At 36.3% G+C, this 26130-nt stretch overlaps 1 protein-coding gene across 1 annotated transcript in view; it reads left to right on the forward strand.

The window, feature by feature from the left end:
• The window catches only part of UBA6 (ubiquitin like modifier activating enzyme 6), a 106989-nt gene that overhangs the window by 17147 nt on the left and 63712 nt on the right, over nucleotides 1-26130 (forward strand). The window contains exons 4-8 of the mRNA XM_083377075.1: nucleotides 163-191; nucleotides 3880-3974; nucleotides 9019-9130; nucleotides 10792-10872; nucleotides 19308-19430. Of these exons, the coding sequence (XP_083233201.1) occupies nucleotides 163-191; nucleotides 3880-3974; nucleotides 9019-9130; nucleotides 10792-10872; nucleotides 19308-19430 (440 nt within the window). The remainder of the gene's footprint in view (nucleotides 1-162; nucleotides 192-3879; nucleotides 3975-9018; nucleotides 9131-10791; nucleotides 10873-19307; nucleotides 19431-26130) is intronic.

Here is a 26130-nt window from a genome sequence, read left to right on the forward strand (position 1 = left end):
GCATAGGATATTTATCTATAGTATACATGTACTTTATGTTTTGTTTTGATAAGAGAATTTACTTAAATTCAGGGTTATCTTTAGTGGAGGAAAAAGTACAGTATATAGTTATAAATGGTTAATATTTACTAGAAACCTATAACTGTTCACTTTTCCTTTCAGCTAAGAACATAGTTCTTGCAGGAATAAAGGTAAGAAGAAAGACATTCTATTTTTTAAGAATAAATATTTAGTATATTTTTATTTTAAGGTATTCACTAATGCTTCCTAAAAAACTAAAGAGACTGTCATGAATTTCACACAAATGCTAGCAAAATATTAAAAAATTAGTATCTTGATTCTGAGATGCTGATAAATAAGTCATATGAAGGCTGATTTAGAATTGTCTGCAACTGCATGTAACATAAGTGACATATCTACACTTCCAAGGGGTTGTGGTTAAGTGTAGGTTGCTGATAGCTCCAGACAGGCTGATGCAAACACTTACCAAATTTCAAGTATAGATTGTGCGGAAATATGCGTCTGGCATGCTGATTGGCTGATCAAACTTCCTGTTCCATTTTGCTCTTTGAGTGCCCCCTAGCCAGAACAAACATTTGCAGACATATAAATGCAACTGCTATGCAACAATCTGCAAACAACATATATTCCCTGATATAAACAGTGCCGGAGAAGTCTGCTCAACCCTTAGGAAGTATTCGTGATATTGATATGTTAGAGAAGGTTAATTAATGACAGGACTGTTTGACTGTTCTCCTGGTCAGTTAATGAATGTTTTCCAACTATTATATAATGTCCCTTGATTAGGTTTTCATAGTAAGAGCAAGGAAAGATATGAAAATAAACAATAGATTATCCAAAACTGAATAAGGACAGTATGAGTAGTAGTTAAACATCTAGCAGGTTTCATCAGATTTTGATAGTGGGGTTTTCTTTTTCTGAAAATCTGTTCATCGCATGTCACTGTGTATTAGAGTGGAATTTATTTTCCACACTTTTTTACTATGTTCTTTTTACAAGTTCTTTTTTTAGATGTTAGCTCAAGAAATATAGCATTACTTGTTCAAAATCACCTATTAGAGATTAATTTTCTGAAGAGCTTTTTGTTTGGTTATACAAGGGTTTTGGTACTAGTGGTTCTTTAAAAGTAAAACATAAGTTCTGTCTTTGTAAAGAATATTCAGTTATTTAGGTTCCTAGATAGAGCACAGAGAGAACTGCTTTTTAGTTCTTTATGAAGTAAAAGTTTGATGATAAAATAAATTGCCATTTTGAGGATGGAATATTTCTCAAGTCTCTGAACTTTAATTCATGTAATTTTAGCAGAACTTTTAGCGTAATAGCTATAGAGCAAGTTCTGTGATTCTTCTTTGATCATATAATACTGTCGACCAATTCCAGCAAGTTGGTTATAGAAACTTATGGATTGCCTTAGATCCACAACATTGGTAACTATTTGGATGCTTCTAGATAATGTAACGCATAAATATCAACAAGAAGAAAAGCATTTATAGTTTAAATGTATAACAAACTTAATACAGGTAGTGTTCAACTTATGAAGACAATTCTTTTTCATCCCTATCATGTAGCCATTGCTGCCATGCACTATTAGCATATGTCCAGTGCTGTTAGGTTCAGGCTGTAGAAGGCCAGCTAGCCTTGATTCTAAAGTTCTAAAAATTACTAAAATCTAGTATATTGAACTAAAATGACTAATAGATATTAAATAAAACCACTAAACTATTTTAAAACTAAATAAAGGATAATAATCAAGAAGGGGCCCTTCTCCACTTTATGCAGACTGTCAAGGAAGTGAAAGCAAAAAATGTATTTTAGCAGCATTGGTTTTTAACTCTTTAACTCTCTAAGCTATGAACTCTCTAATTAAAACTCTCCAGAGAGCTAATATCCATGTACCTAAATTAGACAACAGGTATCTCTAAATTTTATTTTATGCTGGAAATGCAGCTATTCTCTCCTTGTTTTCTCTTGGCATGAAGTCGGCACTGAGAACCATGGCATGTTACTGTAATGAGAAAAAATAATCAATTATGATAAATCTAAAGTTCTAGTTTTCACATAAGTGGACAGTTGATTCCCATTAATTAGAGCAGGTCAAATGTTTTAAATATTTGGGCATAGTATTTCAGGCTTCAAGGAAATGAACAGTCCAGGTAAATTATTCTACTGCTACTTCCCAAAAGAGCATGCAAACAATAATTACATTTCATAAGCAACAGGGCACAAATTACTTCCAGCAGCAATGAAATTGTTTATGGCTAAAATAATTGCCCAACTATTATATGGGATACAACTTGGCCCATATACAAATCTGAGGACATTAAGCCATTCAGTTAAATTTTCTTTGGTGTATGGCACATCAAAAACACATCCTCAATGTAATATTGAGGCTTGAAGTGAATGTGCTAAGTGTTAAAGATTCTAATCTCAGGATATAGAATGATGTTTGAGCCTACAGACTTGATGCCTTAGTATTGTCAGATAGCTACCAATCTCACTAGTACTGTATCTGTATAGCACAGGGGTCAGCAACCTGAAACAGTGAAAGAGCCACTCGGAACCAGTTCCCTCACAAAAGAAAAAACTGGGAGCCGCAAAAAATGTGTGCGCATGTGTGTACATGCGCACATGCGCAGAACAGGGTTTGACTGAAGAGTGGAGCCAAGGCGAGATATGCACCTACCCTGCATATTTGAATTGATTGGTTGACCTTTTTTAGTCCCCCCCTTTTTTTTTGGACTGCACATGGCAGAGGACTGGGAGCCGCAGGAGACGGCTGGAGCCGCGGGTTGCAGACCTGTGGTATAGCAGAACCTTGTAGTGTTGGCCTCTCTCCTGAATATTTAGGCAAATTAAGTCTGGAGAACGGTGAATCAACAGTAAAAGAGATAATCAGGGACATTGATTGTCAAAATATTATCACCAGTGCCCCCAAATTCCATGGTCAAACATTAGACAGATACATGCCTTCTATGAATTACAAGTAGTCCTTGACTTACAACTTAATGATCATTTGGGATATCTGTAGAATCTAATCCTAAAGAAGTATAAACAGGCCTTTTCCAGAGCTCATTTTGATGCCCTCCCATTTTAATCTATTGGTGGGAAGATTTCATGGGACTCCTTATTTGCAGAAACAGTGTCCTTGTGGATCCAAGGAGGTAGAAATTCTTGTTCATGTCTTCATATAGTGCTTTGATCATCCCAATAATTTCTAAATACAAAAATCACACTGGGTTTCTAACCCCACTCCCACATATCAGGTAGCCAAATATCTTCATCAAATTACAAAACTGTACAAAACCTACTTAGATATGATGTTTAATTATCCTATTGATTTTTACCCTTTCTCAGTAATGAATTATTATGTCAAATTATCTCTTTTTTTACTGTAAAGGCTGATCAAAAACGTAATAAAGATATTTGATTTTACCATAATTGAACTCAAAATTTTGATCATAAATTATGGTCATAAGTCAAGACACCATGATTATTTTATCACCATGATCGTTAAGCAAATCACCTGGTGTTCGCCAAAAATGGCAAAAAAGTTGCAAAACATGATCATGTGACCATGGGACACTGCAACCAGTCATAAATGCAGGCTGGTTGCCAAGTGCCTAAAATGTGATCATGTGACTTCAGAGATATTATAGCAGTAGTAACTTTGAGAATGGATTGTGAATAACTTTTTTTGAATACCTTATAACTTTGAATGGTCATTAAGTGACCGATTATAAGTCAAGGACTACTTGTAATTCATAAGTGTGATAGATGAGTGATAGTGTGTATATTTATGATGTTGCTTCACTGCTATTTCAAATATACTTTATTCCTTTCTTCTAATACTATTTCAAGGCTCTCACTATCCATGATACCAAACAATGCAAGACGTGGGATTTAGGAACAAACTTTTTTGCTCGTGAAGATGATGTTCTAAATGTAAGGAACAGGTCTGTACAATGTTTAAAATATTGTGAGCAAATATATGCTAACTATGTTGACAGATTTTACAGTTATGTTTAAAAATACACCTCATGGTCGAGTCTTCAAAATTATTGCAATTTTTGTATGAGCTCTATCCAAGTTATATTTTATATCTACTGAAAAATATCAATGAGATCATATTTCCAAATTACAGGTAAAATTTATACACTACATTCTCTGATGGTGTGTAGGATGCAGTGAGTTATAGTAATTTATGTTTTCTAAATAGAAATATCTAGTGTATAGTATTTACTAATATTTGAAGAATAATTTACAGTAACAGTATAGCCAATTTTTTGCTGGAAAAAAGTATTCATAACTTTATTCATGAAAGATTTCATTATAATAAATTATATCAGAATTAATGTTTAGAAAAAAGGGATGTCCTGTATCCTTTATCCATATATATATAAATTGTTCAAGGCAATAAAAAAATCCCAAAAAAGAAAAAAAGGACAAAACCACAAAACAATCAAAACATTTTAAAAAGGTGCATCAAAAGATCCCCATATATTACACATATACATATATTATCCCTTCTAGTTGAATACTGATTAATACATTAATACATTACTGATTAATACATTACTACAGCATTAGTTCCACCCCTCGCAAAACAGGTCCTCTTTAAACTATTAAATCTAAATTAACTACTAAATTATTGACCTATCTTCTATATGTTATATTAGTGGCAAAATAGTTTACAGGAAGAATAATAACACTAAAATAAAGCAAAATTAAAGTTTCAAAACTCTATGTTAACAAACTTACTGTAATCCACTCATAGAAAGTTTACTCTGGCATCTTATCTATCCCAAGTCATCCCCAAAGTTATAAATAATTTGTCCTGGATCAAATATCCACATTTGCTTCTTAATGCCATCTCTTATAAATTGTTGTTTAGTTAAGTATAATATATTCAGTCTCCAGAATAAGTCTACCGTCCGGTCAAAACCCAAATAACTGTAATAAATCCATCCAGTCTCCCTCAGTCTTCATAGATGAATAGAATTTGTCACTTTCTCTATCAGATTCCTGATATTGTAAGAATATGCAGAATAAACTTCGGAGCAACAGATGACCTATAAAGCCCTACATGGCTTGGGTCCGGGATATCTGAGGGAACACCTGCTGCCGGCATCAAGTTCCCTTCGTCCAGTGCGCTCCCACAGGGAGGGTCTTCTCAGGGTGCCACCGGTAAGAGATTGCCGGCAGGTAACACCCAGGGATAGGGCCTTCTCAGTGGGGGCACCTGCCCTTTGGAACCAGCTGCCAGTGGAGCTGAGGACTGCCCCCGACCTCCGTTCATTCCGCCGGGGCCTGAAGACCTGGCTCTTCGAGCTCTCTGGCCCAGGCTGAGGATTAATTTATTTTAATTGGGGTTTTTATTTATACAGGGATAAATTTAATCTTTTTTAAACTTGGTTTTTAACTTTTGTATTTTTGGTTTTTAATTACCCTGTAAACCGCCCTGAGTCCTCCGGGAAAGGGAGGTATAGAAAAGTAATAAAATAAATAAAGAAATCCACTTTATTATTTCTCCAGCCAGGAGGCTGTCTCTTTGGTCTGGAACTGGATCAAAGACCTTTTGTGTATCTTTAATCAAAATTCCATGCCCTAAGATATTTTGCAAAATCACTATCGGCTCATTAAGGTTTTTAAACGGCTGGAAGCTATATACTCTCCCATTCTCCTTTCAGCCACTGTTCAGTTATTTTAATCTGTGAAACTTGATCAGAGAACAAAAAACAAAGAAAGTATGTTTTCCTCTATATTTCATTTTTTTAAATAAATATTTTATTAATTTCAAGTTTTACAATCATAAATACTTAATAAACAACTCAATGTCTGGGTTCCTTTATCATTCAGTGGTATATATTCACTTTCACTCAAAATATCCAATACTACACCATCCAGTATTTCCATGGTCCTCTCTTCTTCCAATAATAATCATTTTTCCACACTATACAAATATAATTCTTACTGCTATTAATTACCTATACAATTAAATATAAAAATCTTCACTACGTGTTTCTAATGTTATACATAGTGTCAATAATATCAGTTTATAATATCTTCTCTAGCCAAAACATATCTCAAATGTATTTGCAATCAGTGTTCCCTTATTCAATCCATATCCTGTTTTTCTCTTTTTAGTTTAATTTCCCATCAATATTCAAAATAACTTTATTAATTATCATTTTTTCATAATTAATTACATTTAGGTAACAAAGTTTCCCTTATACTGACCCTCTTAGTATTTTCATATTTCCCATCTTACAGAAAATTATGTTATCCTAGTTACAAATCACATCCTTCTAATTTATAATGGTCATTTTATTTCTAACAATTGTCTATTCTTTTAATCATATTCAAATATCCATTAGATGGTATAATACCTCATCTAATTAGTCAGGACCTCTATTTTCTTCAGTCTTACTCTAGCTTTCTTCCTTTGCCAAATAACTTTGCAAGTCAGTTCATGTAGACCACCAAGTATTTCTTCCTCTGTTTCTATATATATTATTTGAAATAAAAGACAATTTAGTTTAAAGTGTTTTTGTAAAAACGCTTAATCCATTTATATTCATTAAACAGCCTCCATTTTCTTTCTTCTTCACTTTCTCTTTTAGTTTCTTGTTCCCCAGTTTTCAGCATTTCTCCTAACAGCTCTGTCATCCATTCTATCAATTCTTCTTCCTTGTCCTCAAATATGTTATGAAGTTCTGAAAAGTAAAATGTCTTTACCATTTCTGGAATTATATCTGGGTCTTCCAAATTTTTATTTATCTGTACCTGTCTGTTGGTTTCTTCTTTCGAATCCTCCATCTTTATATCAGTTTCCTCTATTTTTTCTTCTGGTTTCTGAGTTGCTAGTTCATTCTTTATGGTCATTTTCTGAACTTTTTTGCTTGTAAGCTTAAGTCGGAGAGTTGTTCATTTATGTTATTTAAATTATTTTTAGTCTCATAATTTAAAACAATTGTCTCTTGAATTGATTTCAACTTGGAAAGAATTTCTTTCTGAAGTCCATTTACATTTTCTTGTTGATTATCCAAGTTTATTCCAAAGAGAATAGTCCAGAAGCAACTTTCCCACTGTTTCTTAATATTTCTTGATAGTTCTTGAAACTAAAAGTCAGTCAATATTTGTAATCCAGGCCAGCCAGTTCAGAATGGTTTATTGTCTCCTTCATACAGATAAAACAACCCAAGCATTTCCCCCCCCCTTTTCTCAGCTGCAGTCTTTAAAAGTGAAATTTTCCAGGAACTTATCTATGTCCAGGCTTCTTTTTTCCTATTATTCTAATTTTCCTTTATATTTAAGCATAATAAATTATAATGCCAAGGTTCACCACTAGATGTTGTTAACATCCATCTTCCAGCTTTTAAGTCCAAACTTATTTCACCAACTTTCCAAATATCTTTTCAAAAAGAAAGTCTTAAAAATACTTTTAGTCCCCAAATTTGTCAAAGCTACGTCTCTATATTGAATCCAAATTAATCTTGTAGTTTTCCCTAATTTTCCCCCAAGGAAAGTTATTTGCCGCTTTTCTTTTCCTGACAGAATGGAGCAGAAATTAACCCTTCTCTCTATCATCTGGAGGTATTCTTTGCTTTGGGAATTCTTTTTTCCAGGAAGAAGTTTTAAAATTATAAAGAGAGGATTACATTCTCACCCAGTTCCATCTGCGTTGTTCAGAGGTTGCTAATCAGTGGGTGGCCACATAAATGCAGCCAATCTTTCTCCTACTGGTTTGAACGGCTTCCTCAGATCAAATGGAAGGGCCGCCACCCCCCCCGCGATCAACGAGGGTCCCCTCCATCGTTCCCTCTCCAGGGCGACTTTAGACCTTTTTTGGGGTCCCCAGCAGAGCGAAATCGGTCATGGAAAATGGAGCCCTGTTTTCCTGCGCCCATAATGCCATGACATCTAACCCAGAACTCCTTTCCCTCTATATTTCAATCCAAAATTATAAGAAAGAGTCAATAGAATAAAAGTCCAGATATTTTGTAAATTAAAAAAATACAGAGATCCAATGGTGAGAGTTTAAAAAACTTCACCCCCCCAACAGTGGGGGTGGGATCTAACTCTTCACTCTTTGTCCTGATCCTTGGAAGGCTTATCTTGGTTTGCTGTTGTTTAATAGAAATGAAATGGAACACTAGTTGCTTAGATTTTATTCTTGAAGAATAGGAAAAGAACACATAGATTGATAACATAAATCCATGAAGAAAGCTACACAATAGCACAGCTGTTTGCCTTGTGAAGCTTCTAGCAGCAAGATGTGAGGTACATTGAAAGTGAAAACAAGTAACAACTTATTAAGGTAAAAAAATGGAGACTTGTTAATTAACAGCATGTGCTTGGCAAACAAGTGGTGCACTGTTCTGGAAAAAAAGAAGAGCAACTTCTCTTTTAATGGTTAATTGAAATATAGGTCAGTCACAGGAGAGATATCATAGGTACTATTTGATTCCAAGAAAAGGAGTGTTAAGGTCTTGTTGATGGGTACAGCAAATAAACGGAAACAGTTTTAGAGAATAATCTGGTAAAATCAATTTTAAAAACTTTTTCTGTAAATGATCATTAAAATACATAATGTAACTAAATCTTTGAAAGATAAGTATAATTTCACCTTGCTAATTCAAATTTAGATCACTAAACAAGTAACCAACCAGAAAGTCCTGATAATATTCATTTGGGTGTAATTTAATCAAATTATATATTATATATTTCAGAAATTTCTCTTATCTTTACTGAGTTAATGTAGTATTCTACTGTAAATAACTAATTGCTTCAATTAGGAAGGTTTTTATAATGTGAATGAGTGCTGATTGGTTTTTTGTCCTTGTTGAAATATTAACAGGGATTGGATTATATGTGAGAGCGGGTAATATAATTATTTATTGCAAATATGTCTATAGAGCTGAACTTGAAAACTTCATAAGGCAGGGCAGAACGTTCATGTCACATCTATTAATAATACAATTATTACATGCATTTCAGAGCTGAAGCAGCACAGCATCACATTGCAGAGCTGAATCCATATGTCCAAGTGATGTCATCAACTGATCCATTAAATGAAATCACTGATATTTCTTTTTTGAAACAATATCAGGTATGTGGTACCTTTTTGAAACATCTTCTATTTAATTAGCTTTGATTCCTACAATACTGACTCCTGTCCCAAACTCCTGCTTTTTACATGAAAACGGCAGTGAAATATTTCTGTAAATTGAATGCATTTAAAACTGGCAATTCCTTTTGCTGCTTTTAAAGAAAAGCCCACTTAGATAGTAAGAATCTACCCTTTTCTCAGTTTTTCAAATACTTGAGAAGTTGGGTTAAGAAGGAAAAGGAAGATAAGTAGTTCTTTAAATTTTTGAAAGTAATAAAAAGAAGCAAGAGGGAGAACTATTATTTCTGAGTATTCAAATCTATGTACAAATGGAACGTGACTTCCTCCTTTTCTCATTGGAGCATTTTGTGCAAAGGATTTGGAAATGATTTGATTTATGTGTCTAGTGGAAATATAGAGACTGCGGATCTTGTCACGCTTTCATGAGTGCATACATTGTGATGTGTATTTTGTAAAGCACTTTAGATTTAAAACTACATTCTGGTTTATCCTAAATATGGCAGATATTATCTCCTCAGAAGGATCATTTTTAAGGGTCTGATTGAATTTAAATGATTACAGGTATGTGTCGGTTTATGCATGTGTATGTTTATGTAGATTTGTGGGCTGGATTCTGCCATAAGATCCCTCAGGAAGGATAACATATAATGAAATTTGTGCCATTATGTCTTGATGCAGAAATTGCACACACAGGCTTGAATCAAATAACATAAGCATTAAAGGGTAGGATTTGTATTTTAATGTTCCTATGTTCCTATTATTTCTTCTTGAAATAATGTTTGATTGCTATAAGTCCTTCTGGATTCTGCTTAGTTTAGAAATTTTCATTTATAAAAGACTACTATTTTGTGCATCATTTGGATAAGAATTAAAATAGTGTGCAGATAGTTACATCGCCAGGTTTCCTTATTATCCTTAGCTGGAGCCTGGTGGTCTTTAGTTTAGGCCTTTAGTCCTATATGCTTTACTACTGGATCTTAGATATTCAGTAGGCTTATATTAATTTATGTGTTGCTTCCCCTGTGCATTGGGGTTTTTTTAGCATTTTTAGGGTCAATTATTTAAAATGGTATTTGAACCTTCCTTAGTAAATCTTAATGGTTATGATTGTGTTATAAATAGCACATGCACAAAATTTAGGTTGCTTTTAATGTAACAAATACTATGGAAAGAGCTCAGAATAATTGAGAAAGCTGTTTAGTCCCTTGACATATGAGGTGAGTAAACCAGTTTCAGTCAGAAGAGCCCAAGTCTCTACCTCTCTTACAGATTTTGTTGTTGTTGTAAGTGTGGCATTGGGCATTTTAATTGGTAAGAATCAGATTACAGCATAGGATCAGGTAAAGAAGGTAGAAGCACAAGTCTAAGAAATAACTATATGATGAATTATTAAAATAAAGAGAGTAATTCATTGTAGAAGTGAAAAGTATATTAAAATATTTCTGACATAACTAGTTGAGGTGTTAGACTCTTACATCATAAACATTTTTTTCATATTATAGTAAATGAATGTTAGAAACATTTGTTCGGTGTAGATAAAAGAAACTGGATTATCTAATACATTTGTTAGTCTGTAAGTTACAGGTTATAATCAACCTTGTGTTAATCGAAGATTTACCTTTGTACTATCTTTTTTTAAGTGTGTCATATTAACTGAGATGAAGATGTCATTGCAGAAGAAGATTAATGCTTTTTGCCATACTCAGCACCCACCTATTAAGGTAATTCTAAATAATAAAGTACATTTACTAAATATTTTCCAGTGCAATCTCTTCTAAGAAATTTTCATAATCTGCTTTGACTTTTTACATCATACCAAATTATTTCTATATTAGCAGTGCTAAATTTTGTGGATAGACTACCTTGTTCTTGGACCATGATATGCCAAATCCACATGGAATAACTTTTAAATCATTTACATATAAATGAAGCAAATCTGCATGGGTTAAATTGAAATAGATATGCAGTTCACAATCACCCTAATTTGTTTTCAAGTTGAGGTACATTCATTCATTCATTCATTCATGAATACATGCATGCTTTGATGGGTATTGTACATAATTTTATTTGTTTGTTTGTTTGTTTGTTTGTTTGTTTGTTTCTTTATACATGCATATTTTAATGGGTTACTGTCCAGGACACAAATGGAAGAAGTGTGATCTTGTTAATCTTTATGACTCTCAATAGCATTTAGTGCCCTTGACTGAAGTAACTTCATAGACAGCTTCTTTGGGATGAAAATGTGACAGATTAGGAAAATGTGATAGATTATTGCATTATGATTTAGTTTCATTTACAACAGTCACTACCATAAAGTAGTGCTTTAGGAATGCACAATGATAATGCACCCTAAAACTGTTTTTTTTGTGTCATATAATACCCAAGGCTATTCACTTAACAATTTTAATGAAATATTTTCTTTCTTTTACCTAACCTATTTGAATGTGCAAAACTGAATTGTTTTCTGCTGTCTGTAATTATCTTAGAATAGAGTCACTAGTTGGTGGGAATATAGTGTTTTCAAATGCTATTCTCCCAGAATATTCATAAATCATAGAATCATAGAGGTGGAAGGGACCTTGGAGTTCTTCTAGTCACACTTCCTGCCCAGGATAGGACTCCTGATTTCATTCTGGATGAATGGTTGTCCAGTCGTTTCTTGAAAACCTCCAGTAATGTAGGACTCGCAATTCCTGGAGGCAAATTATTCCATTGATTAACCATTCTCATTATCAGGAAATTCCTCCTTAGTTCCAAGTTAGATCTCCCTCTGATGAGCTTCAACTCATTGCTTCTTGCCCTGTTGTCAGGTGCCATGGAGAATAAATTGATCCCTTTTTTCCTGTGATATCTCTTCAAGTATTTGGTGGAGCCTTGGTGGAGCAATGGGCTAATGCCTCCTTAAGTAACACCAGCTGCCTGCAATTAGTGCAGGTTCGCATCCCACCAGGCTCAAGGTTGACTCAGCCTTCCATCCTTCCGAGGTAGGTAAAATGAGGACCCAGATTGTTGGGGGCAATTAAGCTGACTTTGTAATAATGCCGCTTGGGGGTGTGTGTGAAAGCCCTAATAAGCAGGCATAAACATAGAATGAAGGCTACTGCTAAGCTTGTAAGCCGCCCTGAGTCTTGGGAGAAGGGCGGGATATAAATGGAATTAAAATTAAAAAATTAAAATAAAAAATAAATCATGTCTCCCCTAAGCCTTCTCTTCGTTGGGATAAACATACCAAGTTCCCTTAATTGTCATTGTATGATTTAGCCTCCAGCCCCTTTATTGCTCTTCTCTGCACTCTTTCTAGGGCCTCAGCAACTTTTTGGTATTGTGCTGACCAGAATTGGACACAGTATTCTAAATGTGGCCTCAATAGTGCAGTGTAGAGTGGTACCATCAGTTCCTGTGATCTTGATGCTGTTCCTCTGTTGATGCAGCCTAGGACTGCATTGACTTTTTTTGCAGCTGCAGCACACCGCTGACTCATACTTAAGAGGTGATCCATCAGGACACCACTAGATATCTCTCTTTGACATAACAGGTAGTACTCGACTTACGACCACAATTGAGCCCAAAATTTCTGTTGCTAAGTGAGACCTTTGTTAAGTGAGTTTTCCCCCATTTTATGACCTTTCTTGCAACAATTGTTAAGTTAGTAACATGGTTGTTAAATTAGTAACATTGTTGTTAAATGAATCTAGCTTCCCCATTGACTTTGCTTGTCAGAAGTTCGCAAAAAATGATCACATGACCCTGGAACACCCCTATATGAGTCAGTCACCAAGCGTCTGAATTTGGATCACGTGATCATGGGGATGCTGCAGTGGTCCTAAGGATGAAAAATGGTTTTCATTTTTTTTCAGTGCCGTTGAAACTTTGAATGGTCACTAAATGAACTGTTGTAAGTCAAGGACTATCTGTACTGTTGAGCCATCTACTGTATATCCTATACCTGTGCATTTGGTTTTTCATGCCTAAGTGCAGGACCCTACTTTGTTCACCACTGAACTGCATCTTGTGGGTAGGATGCAATGCTCAAATCTGTCAAGATCCTTCTGAATCTTCAGCATACCTTCCAAAATATTAACAATCCCCGCCCCCAGCTTGGTGTCAGCTGCAAACTAATGAGTGCCCCTTCAGTCCCTTCATCTAGGTCACGGGTCAGCAACCTGAAACAGTGAAAGAGCCACTCGGAACCTGTTCCCTCACAAAAGGAAAAACTGGGAGCCGCAAAAAATATGTGCACATGCACGTACATGCGCACATGCGCAGAACAGGGTTTGACTGAAGAGTGGAGCCAAGGCGAGATATGCACCTACCCTGCATATTTGAATTGATTGGTTGAACTTTTTTAGTCCCACTTTTTTTTTTTTTTGGACTGCACATGGCAGAGGACCGGGAGCCGCAGGAGACGGCTGAAAGAGCCGCATGCGGCTCTGGAGCCGCGGGTTGCAGACCTGTGATCTAGGTCATTTATGAAGAAGTTGCAGAGCACTGGACCCAAGATAGAACCTTGAGGTGTTCTACTGCATGCTTCCGTCCACATAGATATACTTCCATTGAGGACTACATACTAAGTGCAATTGGTCAGCCAGTTGCGAATCCATCTGGTGCTAGTATTGTCTATTCTGCATTGTTCTATTTTACAAAAAGTTGGCGGTGGCCTTCTTTAGCAAATGCTTTCCTGAAATCTAAGTATTCTATATCCTCATCATTTCCTTGGTCTACTAATTTAGTCATTTCATAAAGAAAGCAGTAAGGTTTGTTTGGCATGACCTGTTTTTAGCAAACCCAAGCTCTCTTCTAGTTATCACCTTGCTCATTTCTAGATGCTCACAAATCCACTGCTTGATTATCTTCTCCAGGATTTTTGCAGGTATTGAAGTCAAGCTGATCTGGTCTGTAGTTTCTTGGATCCATTTCTCCCCCCCCCCTTTTCAAAATGGGAACCACATTTCCAATCCTCTAGCATTTCCCTCATGCTCCTGGAACTCTGAAAGATTTTATTCAGTGGTTCTAAAATCACATCTCTTATTCCTTCAGTACTCTAGGATGTAAACAATCTGATCCCAGAGATTGGAACTGGTCCAAAGCAGCTAAATGTCTTCTTACCAATTCTTTGCCTATTTTGACTTGCATTTCTTTTGTATCTCCCACAGTTTTGGTAGGCTGGACTATTTTTTCCTTCTCTGTAAAGAAAGATGCAAAGAAGGAATCAGGAAATTTTGCTTTTTCCTTGCTCTTATCTCCCATTAGTGAACTGACCACTTCCTTGACTTTCTTCTTGTTACTTACATATTATTACATATCAGAAAGAGGGCTAAGGAAATAACTAAAGACCCCTCACATCCTGCATTTAAACTGTTTCAACTTCTCCTCTCTGAACACCACTATAGGGCATTGCATGCCAAAACAATTAAACAAAAAATAATTTTCCCATGTAATAGGGTTATGTTTGTATTATCCTTCTCATCTTCTCATTTTTCTCATCTTTCCTACTACCTTCTATTGGTATCTGTGATTTATCACTTATTGTTGTATCTTATGGTTAATGATTGCAACTATAATCTATGATCTATCACTTTGTTGTTGTATGTACAATGAGAGGTTATGCAACGGAGACAAATTTCTTGTGTGTCCAGTCACACTTGGCTAATAAAGGATTATATTCTATTCTATTGAAAGAAGCATTTTTTTTCTTTTTTCTTTTTTGCATTTGTTGCAAGTTTTAATTTATTCTGAACCTTAGCTTTCCTGACACCATCCTCACAGGTTTGGGCTATTTGCTGATATTCTGTTCTAGTTATATGCCCCTCTTGTCAGTTTTTATACTTGACTTTTTATTCCCTCAGTTTGTCAGGGGACTCTTTATGCAACTGTGCTAGTCTCTTCTGGAATCTTTTTTCTTTCTCTGTGGTATTGTTTTTGTTTAGGCCTTTATTTTCTCATTTTTTAGAGTTTCCCAAGCATTCTGAACTGTTTTCCTTCTAGGATTTCTGTCCATGGAATCCTTCCTATTTTCTCTTTTAGTTTGTTGAAGTCAGCTCTCTTAAAGTCTAAAACACTAATCTGACTTTGTTTGGTCACTTGTGTCTGCGTTATGGTGACTTGTGGTATGACATGATCAGTTTTCCCTAAACCTCTTACAACTTCTAACTACTTCAACCATTTCATCCCTATTAGTGAGAGTTAAGGCTAGTATAGCTGATCCTCTAGTCTAGTTCCCACCTCCATGTTTTGGATGATAAAAGTTGTCAGCTAAACATGTCAGAAACCCATTCAATCTCCTACTCTCTGCAGTTTGTCTCCTAGTTGATGTCAGGGTAAATTGTTTCCCATTATTACAGTAGCCTGTTTCCTGCAAACTTCAGCTGACTAAGTAGCAAGAAATTTTCTCTGGTTGGTTGATTGGCCTGTAGTACACAGTTATAGCAGTGTCATTTCTTTCCCCCCTAATATTCACCCAGCTACCTTCAAGAAGTATTTTATCTTTGATATCATGTATTTCTATACAGCTGTAGTGATTCTTTGTATACAATTCAACTCCTCTTTTTGAGTTTGGTTTGTTTCTTTTGAACAAATTATGTCCTTTTACTGAAGGCCTGTATCTTTATGGCCATGCAGTTGTAAAATCAATGGACTGCTGCTGGGGAGGAGAATCAAAATAGGGCAGGGGTCAGCAACCTGAAACAGTGAAAGAGCCTGTTTCATGCGCAGAACAGGGTTTGACTGAATAGTGGAGTCAAGGCGAGATATGCACCTACCCTTCATATTTGAATTGATTGGTTGAACTTTTTAGTCCCACTTTTTTTTTTGGACTGCACATGGCAGAGGACTGGGAGCCGCAGGAGATGGTTGAAAGAGCCGCATGTGGCTCCGGAGCCACGGGTTGCAGACCTGTGAAATAGGGCAAAACAAGCATAGTGCACCATAGTTTGCCAACTTGTCCTCAGATTTTCCTATTCCCTTCCTGGCCTATTAAAATCACATTGGCAAGGTCTGTACTGAACTTCTGGCTGCAAACTAGTCAACTGGATTTTAGCCTAGTGCCCTAGCCCATTGTGCAATTCCAGGACACATTCTAGAGGTAAGAGGATATGGTAATGAGAGAGCTGCAAAATTGTTTTGTTATTTATTCTTGCCTTTAACAGCAATAACTATGTTCTCTGACAACTTGTCTAGCAACCTACAGGCTGTGAACTTTCCTTTCCCCCTTGGGGAAAGAATTCAGATGTGCTAGATTTATTTTTCCAACTAATTACAGTATACTTTGTGGGGTTTTTAAGGAGCTATGAGAAACAGATGTATCTGAAAATTAAAGGATGTATGGATTGAATTGTGAGTCAGGAAAGGGAAGTACATGGACTTATACACTTCCAGTTGCTGACAGGTGTGTCACTAATATTTTGACTTGACACCTGCATGCTCTCAGGGCTCAAAGATTATCTTCCATCTTCATAGGCCAGTATTGTGGATTAACTAAGTTTTTCTGGATTCTGATTTTAAGGTGAGTTTTCTGAGCTACGGTGGCATTTGATCTTTTTCTTAAATACATAAAATAAAATAATGAGAACTAAAGGCTCAAAGGAAAGGCAGATTAGAAAGAACAAGACCTTTTGAGGTCTTCCTGTTAGGAGTTCCTTAATAAGGTTTGCTCTTCCTTCCTAACATCATTAAAGGTGGTTTTTCCAGAAAATATGTGAAGAGCTGTAATTAGTGATTTAACTATATTTTCTTTTTGGCTGTGTTTTAATTTATATAATGTATGTTTAATTGGGGAGGGCTTGGAAAAGTAGAAGTGGCCAATATGGAGGCTGCACCTTGTCCTCCAGATCTCTTATCTCCCCTGCAAATCTCTGGAGAGGAGGAAGGGTGGCGGGGGAGCTGCATGAGGGAAGGCTGCCCTATCAAGCCAGCATGCCAAGGTTATAATTTAATAGCTGAACAGCTTATGTAATGATGTAATGTAACATAAGGTGGATGATGCAATATAGGAATGACTCAGCAGGTGTGTGTATCCCTTTAAGAGCCCGAGTATAAAAGGGAAAGCTTTTGCTGCTGTGTTCTGTCTTGTCCATTTTCTGCTGTAATTGCTGCGTATTGGAGTTTCACCACTGTATGTATTTTACTTCTAGTGTATATTTGTAGATATAGTGTAATATAAATCACAATTTAATACAAACCACTGTTTACTGTATTTACTCCTGGGCTACCTCAGGGCAATAAGACTGTGTATGCTCTGACACAGCATCCTTACCATGCACGATTGGAAATGGAAATTCCCTTTCAAGAAAGGCCAGCCTCCCTTGTGCAGGACCCGGGAGCACTGCTCCCTGCCTCCTCCTCTTGCTCTCCAGAGATCTGTTAAGGCAGAAATTGGACTCAGAAGAAAATGCTTCCTGAAAACTTTCTCCTCCATGCTTCCGCATGCAGCAGTGTCGTCCTCTGCCTCTTGCTTTGCCAGCAGAAGGCATCAGAAAGGAGAAACACCAATGATGTCTGGGATTGGGAGAAGAACATCTCCTTTGATGTGCTATGCATGGACATGCACACACACACACACACACACACACACACACACACACACACAGAGCTAGCAAACTGTCAATCATGGCTGGGCTTGGGGAGGAGGCCCTCTCCTTCCTCTGTGGATAAAAGTCTGCAAACCTGGAATGCATTGTATTTGTGTGTGTGTGTGTGCATGTGCGCACATGTTTGGCTTTCAGCAGTTTGGGGAGGCGAGGAGCTTGTGGGCACCGAGTTGTCTCATTAAGTTAGCTGGTGTGATTTGTTCTGTCCCGACCCAGCTGTTTCGAGTCAGCTGTGTCCAGTGAGTGGCGTTGAGCAGGCGTGGTCACACCTACCGAACCACGCCCACCCGGCCCTTTGGGGCAACCATAATGCTGAAGTGGCCCTCAATGAAATTGAGTTTGACACCCCTACATCTAGGAGTTCATTTTTTCTATAGCTGTTTTTCCCTTGCTGTGTTTAGTTTGTACACAGACTTTTGTCTTTTCTAGGAATTCCTCATTTTCACAGATGAGAATTGGTATGCCCTCTACTTCTACTTTTTCCTCCAGCAATTTAGTCAGTGTGCATTTCATGCAGATATAATTTGAAACATCCATGGGCAGGAATGCAAATATAACATACACTTTGCAGGTCATTACGATGCTAGCCTATTTCTCCATTATTTTTGTTATTCTTTAGGGTTGTGTAGATACAAAGAAATATTCCATTGTAGAATATCAGATTATTAATTGTAAGATTTGCATTACGTTTGGCATGTGAGCCGCTAACCTGATCCATTGGACAAAGGCACAGTTTTCTGTAGCTTCTATGGTATGAACATCTCTTCCCTCTCCAAAAATCCTCTGGTCTATGCAAATGCTACTAGTGATTCACTTGGTATTCATTCATATTTTTGAAAACATCCAAATCTTGGAAGATACATCAATCTTCAAATATCTGCATTCTCAAATGAGAGTTTATTTTTCAATTATATTTTTTGTAATTTTTAATGTTTAAAATGTAAGTTTTAATTTTATACATTTCATATTTGAATGATATTATCCCTAAAATAAACTTTTGATTGCTTTTGGTAGTCATTTTTATTTTATTACTCTAGAAGGATTTATTTTCCTTCTGTGTCTAAACATCAGTCATGACTTTTCTGATATAAGTTTCATCTGCAATCCCTTGTGGAAGAAAGCAGCTATCTGTAGTTCATTAGCATACTAAAAACATCTTTGGACTTTTGCAATGTGTTTACATACTGTAGGTGTGCCGTTTTAAAAGTTAGTAGAATTGAAAGCTTTTACTATTTCTCTATTTATTTTTTTGTTCAAGACTTTTCAAAATTACACATTCCTGTTCAAATGAGCTAAAAAAAGCAAAAACTCTAGTTTTATCCAGGGTTATAGTACAAATATGACTAAAAGCTTTGCAAGAGTAATTCTGAGACTACAACTTGGTTACAGGCCTAAAGAGATTGGATAAGTATCTATTATTTTGTTCAAATTCTGAAAGACTCAATATAGACCAATTATAAATCTGTATTAAACATTAACATGTTAACTTTTCTTATTTCATCAGGAGTATTAATAAAATATTTGATGAAAGAATTGTGAAATCTAACTCTCATTACTCTTTGTTCTTATAGTTTATAAGTGCAGATGTGTATGGAATATGGGCACGTCTATTTTGTGACTTTGGTGATGAATTTGAAGTCCTAGATACCACAGGAGAGGAACCAAAAGAAATCTTCATTTCAAACATATCTCAGGTGAAAATGTTTTAAATATTGATATTTTTTATGTGTAATAGATTTCTTGGTTTAACTTAAATCCTTAATTTTTTTAATTCATATATAAAGAAATTATACAGCAGTATTATACAAATGATAATGTTGTATGCTATGTAGTTATAGATAGCACATCAGAATTGTCTCTTATGGGAAATGTGCTTTTAGTAGTGGTATCCATTCATATGGAATGGATGGGGAAGATAAAGATAAATTCAGTGCAGTACAACAACATAGTTGTGCCATAGTTCCTTCCCAAGAGATCTTTATCCATAATTAGATGGGCAAAGGTAAAATAAGGTGGTAGGTTTGATAAAATAGTTCAAAAGGATTACTTACTAAAGATTATGCCAAATGCTTTGAAAATGTTTTGTATTTTTGCTTTTGCTTTTGTAAAGCATTGCATGTTTAGCACCTAATAGTAGTTTTATGTATACAATTTTAAGTTATTTAATTTTCATGCTATATAGTTGCAAAAATAAGTGTGTGTGTTAAGAATTTTAAGGTAATTTCAGACAGTAACTATTCATTATAGTTAAATATCCGTGAATATTGTAAAATGGTTGTTACTTGACAAACATTCTGCTTGGGAATTCATTATGCCTCAAGTATATTAAAGGTTAATTTCTCAAGTGTAGTTATACAGGTACTCTGGAGAATTTAGTTAATAAATTTACTTGTAGTGATAGAGGTACTCTGGAGAACTTAATTAATTAATTTGAATTACATGTTTTCATTTGCATAGGAAATACCTTTTTTATATTCTAGAGCAGGGGTGTCAAACTCAATTTCATTGAGGGCCTCATCAGCATTGCGGTTGCCCTCAGGGGGCCGGGTGGGTGTGGCCAGGGTGGGTGTGGCCTACAGGGTGGGTGTGGCCAGCTCTACATCGTTCGCATCAAGGGTGCCTATGGGGGCATGGGCAGGAGTGGGACAGATCTGAGGGTCTCTGGCAGAAGGAGGGTCTCTGGGCCAGGGCCAAGGCAGCGGGGGCCGTTCACTCACTGTTTCCAGGATGGCTTTAGGGGCCACATGAAACCACTTCGTGGGCCGGATCCGGCCCCCGGGCCTTGTGTTTGACATGTCTGTTCTAGAGGATGATCAAAGTCATCTTCACAAAATAAGTCCATGAAATAAAAATAAATAAAATTATAAGACAGGTAGTTCTTGCTTACCAACCATTTATTCAGCGATTTTGAAGTTCCATTGATGCTGAAAAATGACCACTGGTCTTCAAAATTACAGCCGTTGCAATGTCCCAACATTCATGTAATCATAATTTAGATGCTTCAAAAGTGGCATACATTTTTAAATGTCACAGAATCCTATGGTCATATGATTGCCATCTGAAATGTTCACAGCCAGCTTCCCTTTTTAAAACTTAATTTTATTAAAGTTTTTTAAAAAAGGAAATAAATAATAGATAGATGATAGATGATATAATAATAATAATAATAATAATAATATAATAATAATAATAATAATAATAATAATAATTTAATTTCTATAGATAGATAGATAGATAGATAGATAGATAGATAGATAGATAGATAGATAGATAGATAACCTTTATTGTTATTTTTTACAGTGGGCACATTGGCACACTACAATACAATACAAACTAACATAAAATAAGAGAAAGAAAAGTGCAGGAAAGTAAAAATTACATAAAAGAAAAGTAGAAAAAATATGAAGAAGTAGTTTCTGATTTTCTTTACAGCAGTTGTAAGTACATTTGTGAGTTTACCTCTTACTCTATGATTAACAACCTTCAAATTTGGCTTTTGACAAACAAAATCTGGGGAAATTGGCAGAAAGTCACAAGTCACAGTCACATGACATTATGCTTAAAACCTCTGATGATTTCTTTTGTTATGGACCAAAAGGACCCAGATTGTTGGGGGCAATTAAGCTGACTTTGTAATAATGCCGCTTGGGGGGGTGTACGAAAGCCCTAATAAGCAGGCATATGCATAGAATGAAGGCTACTGCTAAGCTTGTAAGCCGCCCTGAGTCTTCGGAGAAGGGCGGGATATAAATGGAATTAAAATAAATAAAATAAAATAAAATAAAATATTATCAGTATAAAATATTCTGTTATTTTTCCTAATAATAAAGGAAAATGAAAATAATGGAAAACAAGTGGAGGGGAAAAGGACAAAGTGAGGAGCAGAAGGGGAAAAAGAAAAAAAAGGTGATGACTTCCGACTCTTTAGCACAGTAGTGGATAATAACATTATAGCCTCAACTTTTTATTTTTACACAGTAATATATACTAGCCATTTCTGTGACAATGAACATATCTAATCAGCAAAACCAAAATCAAAGTTTCATTATTCCATCACAAGCACAAAATCTACAAGTGGTTTCCAAATGAAAACCAAGTTACATATGTTCTTTTTTTTTACTAAAGCAATCAATTCAACCATGTTGTGGAAAATAATATATATTTCTGTTTGCACATATTAACTTTTACAATCATTATATTAGCAAAATTCACTATACACTGATTCTTTAAGGGAAATAACTTTTTCCTCCATTTTAAAACTCTAAACTTTTCTTTAAAAGTATTTCCAAAATAAATGAATTCTAATATAACTTTTTAAACTTCTTTTGTTGTTGTTGTTAGTTGCGAAGTCATGTCCGACCCATCGCAACCCCATAGACAACGTTCCTCCAGGCCTTCCTGTCCTCTACCATCTTCTGGAGTCCATTTAGGCTCACGCCTACTGCTTCAGTGACTCCATCCAGCCACCTCATTCTCTGTCGTCCCTTTCTTCTCTTGCCCTCAACCTTTCCCAGCATTATGCTCTTCTCTAGTGAGTCCTTCCTACTCATTAGGTGGCCAAAGTATTTGAATTTCAACTTCAGGATCTGGCCTTCTAAAGAGCAGTTAGGGTTGATCTCCTCTAGGACTGACCGGTTTGATCGCCTTGCAGTCCAAGGGACTCGCAGGAGTCTTCTCCAGCACCATAGTTCAAAGGCTTCAATTCTTTGATGCTCAGCCTTTCTTATGGTCCAACTTTCACAGCCATACATTGCAACTGGGAAGACCATCACCTTGACTATACGCACTTTTGTTGGCAGGGTGATGTCTCTGCTTTTTAGTGTGCTGTCTAGATTTGCCATGGCTTTCCTCCCGAGGAGCAAGCGTCTTTTAATTTCTTGGCTGCAGTCCCCATATGCGGTGATCTTGGAGCCCAGGAAAATGAAATCTGTCACTACCTCCATTTCTTCCCCATCTATTTGCCAGGAATTGAGAGGGCCGGATGCCATGATCTTGGTTTTCTTAATGATAAGTTTCAACCCAACTTTTGCACTCTCCTTCTTCACTCGCAACAAGAGGCTCATTAGTTCCTCTTCACTTTCTGCCGTTAGAGTGGTATCATCTTTATATCTTAGGTTGTTGATATTTGTCCCGGCAATTTTAATTCCAACTTTTGATTCATCTAGCCCTGCCTTTCTCATGATGTACTCTGCATATAGGTTAAACAGGTAGGGTGACAGTATACAGCCTTGCCGGACTCCTTTCCCAATTTTGAACCAATCAGTGGATCTGTGTCCAGTTCTCACTGTTGCTTCTTGACCCGCATACAGGTTTCTAAGAGACAAAGATGGTCTGGTACTCCCATCTCTTTAAGAACTTGCCACAGTTTGTTGTGATTCACACAATGAAGCAGAAGTAGATGTTTTTCTGGAACTTCCTAGCTTTCTCCATAATCTAGTGTATGTTTGGAATTTGATCTCTAGTTCCTCTGCCTCTTCGAAATCCTGCCTGTACTTCTGGTAGTTCTCGATCCACATACTGCTGGAGTCTAGCTTGTAGGATTCTAAACATAACTTTACTGGCATGTGAAATGAGTGCAATGGTGCGATAGTTTGAACATTCTTTGGCACTGGCTTTCTTTGGAATTGGAATGTAAACTGATCTTTTCCAATCCTGTAGCCACTGTTGAGTTTTCCAAATTTGCTGGCAAATTGAGTGTAGCACTTTTACTGCATCGTCTTTTAAGATTTTGAATAGCTCAGCTGGAATACTGTCACCTCCACTAGCTTTGTTGTTGGTCTGCTTTCCTAAGGCCCATTTCTCTTCACATTCTAGGATGTCTGGCTCGAGATCAGTGACCACCTCATCTTGGTTATCAGGGACGTTAAGCTCATTCTTGTATAGTTCTTCTGTGTAATTTTGCCACCTCTTCTTAATCTCTTCTGCCTCTGTTAGGTCCCTGCCATTTTGGTCCTTTATAATGCCCATTTTTGCATGAAACGTTCCCTTCATCTCTCCAATTTTCTTGAAGAGATCTCTAGTCCTCCCTATTCTATTGTTTTCTTCTATTTCTTTGCACTGTTCATTTAAGAAGGCATTCTTATCTCTTCTAGCTATTCTCTGGAATTCTGCATTCAATTGGCTGTATCTTTCTTTTTCTCCCTTGCCTTTCGCTTCCCTCCTGTCCTCAGCTATTTGCAAAGCTTCCTCAGACAGCCATTTTGCTTTCTTGCAGTTCTTTTTTTTGGGATGGTTTTAGTTGCTACTTCTTGTACAATGTTGCGAACTTCCATCCATAGACACTATCAGATCTAATTCCTTAAATTTATTTGTCACCTCTACTGTATATTCATCAGGGATATGATTTAGTTCATACAGGAGTGGCCTAGTGCTTTTCCCTACTTTCTTCAGTTTAAGCCTAAACTTTGCAAGGAGAAGCTCATGGTCTCAGCCACAGTCAGCTCCTGGTCTTGTTTTTACTGACTTTATAGAGCTTCTCCATCTTTGGCTGCAGAGCACATAGTCAATCTGATTTCTGTGTTGACCGTCTGGTGATGTCCATGTGTAGAGCCGTCTCTTGGGTTGTTGGAAAAGAGTGTTTGCTATGACCATCGTATTCTCTTGACAAAATTCTATCAGCCTGTGCCCTGCTTCATTTTGTACTTCAAGGCCAAACTTGCCTGTTATTCCGGTTATCTTTTGGCATCCTACTTTAGCATTCCAATCCCCGTGATGACAAGGACATCATTTTTTGCTGTTAGTTCTATAAGGTGCTGTAGGGCTTCATAGAACCGGTCAATTTCATTCTCTTCAGCACTGGTGGTTGGGGCTTAGACTTGGACTACTGTGATATTGAATGGTTTGCCTTGGATTCGAACTGAGATCATTCTGTCATTTTGGGGATTGTATCCCAGTATTGCTTTTCCTACTCTTTTATTTATGAAGGCTACTCCATTTCTTCTGAGGGATTCTTGTCCGCAGTAGTATACCTGATGGGCATCTGAGTTAAATTCACCTATTCCTGTCCATTTTAGTTCGCTGATTCCTAAGATGTCGATGTTCACTCTTATCATCTCTTGTTTGACCACCTCCAGCTTTCCTTGATTCATGGATCTTACATTCCAGGTTCCCATGGAGAAAAAATCTTTACAGCATTGGACTTTACTTTCACCACCAGACACATCCACAGCTGAGCATCCTTTCGACTTTGGTCCAGTCGCTTCATTCTTTCTGGTGCTACTAGTACTAGCCCTCTGCTCTTCCCCAGTAGCATATTGGACGCCTTCCGACCTGAGGGGTTCATCTTCCAGCGTCATATCTTTTTTCCTTTTCGTAGTGTCCATGGGGTTTTCATGGCAAAGATACTGGAGTGGGTTGCCATTTCCTTCTCCAGTGGATCACATTTTGTCAGAACTCTCTGCTATCACCTGTGTGTATTGGGTGGCCCTGCACGGCATAGCTCATAGCTTCATTGAATTACACAAGCCCCTTCGCCACGACAAGGCAGTAATCCATGAAGGGGAACTTCTTCTTTAGATACTTTAAAATTCACTTTCAATAATACTTTACAAGCTTTACTCAAGCATTGTATATGAAGGAAAAAACACATTTTCAAACCCACTTTATAAACGTAAAGCTATGTTAAAACTTTCTTTCCATTATATACAGTACATCAACTGGTCAAAATTATTCCTAACTCCAATTAATTGATTAAATTTAATTCATTCCTTCCAGCTTATCCTCAAAGAATAAAATCTTTTAAACATTCTCTGGAATGTTTATCAAGTAATTATAAACTTCTCTTTTTCTGAAGGAATTCTCAATCTTGTTAGTATCCATGAAGATAAAGTATTAAAATTGTCCTGTTGAAAGTTGTAAATTTGCTTGAAACTGCAGCTGGGAAGTATATTTAAGCCATTATCATAATAAAGATTGGTGTCAGATTTATATTCCAAGATTGCGGTTAAATCCTTTGCATTGTCAGCTGTTTGTGAAATTGCAGTAACTTTCTCACATAATTACATCTCTGAATTACTCATCTTTCTTCCAATCACATGGAGGTTTTTATAACATCTTTAGAATATAATTGATCTATAAATGAAGGGTTTTATTTAAATATTTAATATTTTTAACACCTTTCTGACAATATGCCCGAATCCATGCTCCATCTTCTTATCTCCCTCTTGTGGTCCGAGAGTAGTTTTGTAAATCAACTAATAGTTCCTCGCCAATTAGAATTCCTAAAACCTGGAAAGGTTCAGCTATCCACAAAAAACCAGACCAGATTACAGATTATTTAAAATAATAAAATAAAACCAGAAGTTTTTATCTAAGTTTCTCTGTCAAAGTTAAAAAAGATACTCCGTGCTTTTTTATTTCAGTTTGCTTCCAGCAACCTTGTCATTCCTTGTCATT

The sequence above is a fragment of the Vipera ursinii genome, assembly GCF_947247035.1.
Source record: "Vipera ursinii genome assembly, chromosome: Z".
Taxonomy (NCBI): domain Eukaryota; kingdom Metazoa; phylum Chordata; class Lepidosauria; order Squamata; family Viperidae; genus Vipera; species Vipera ursinii.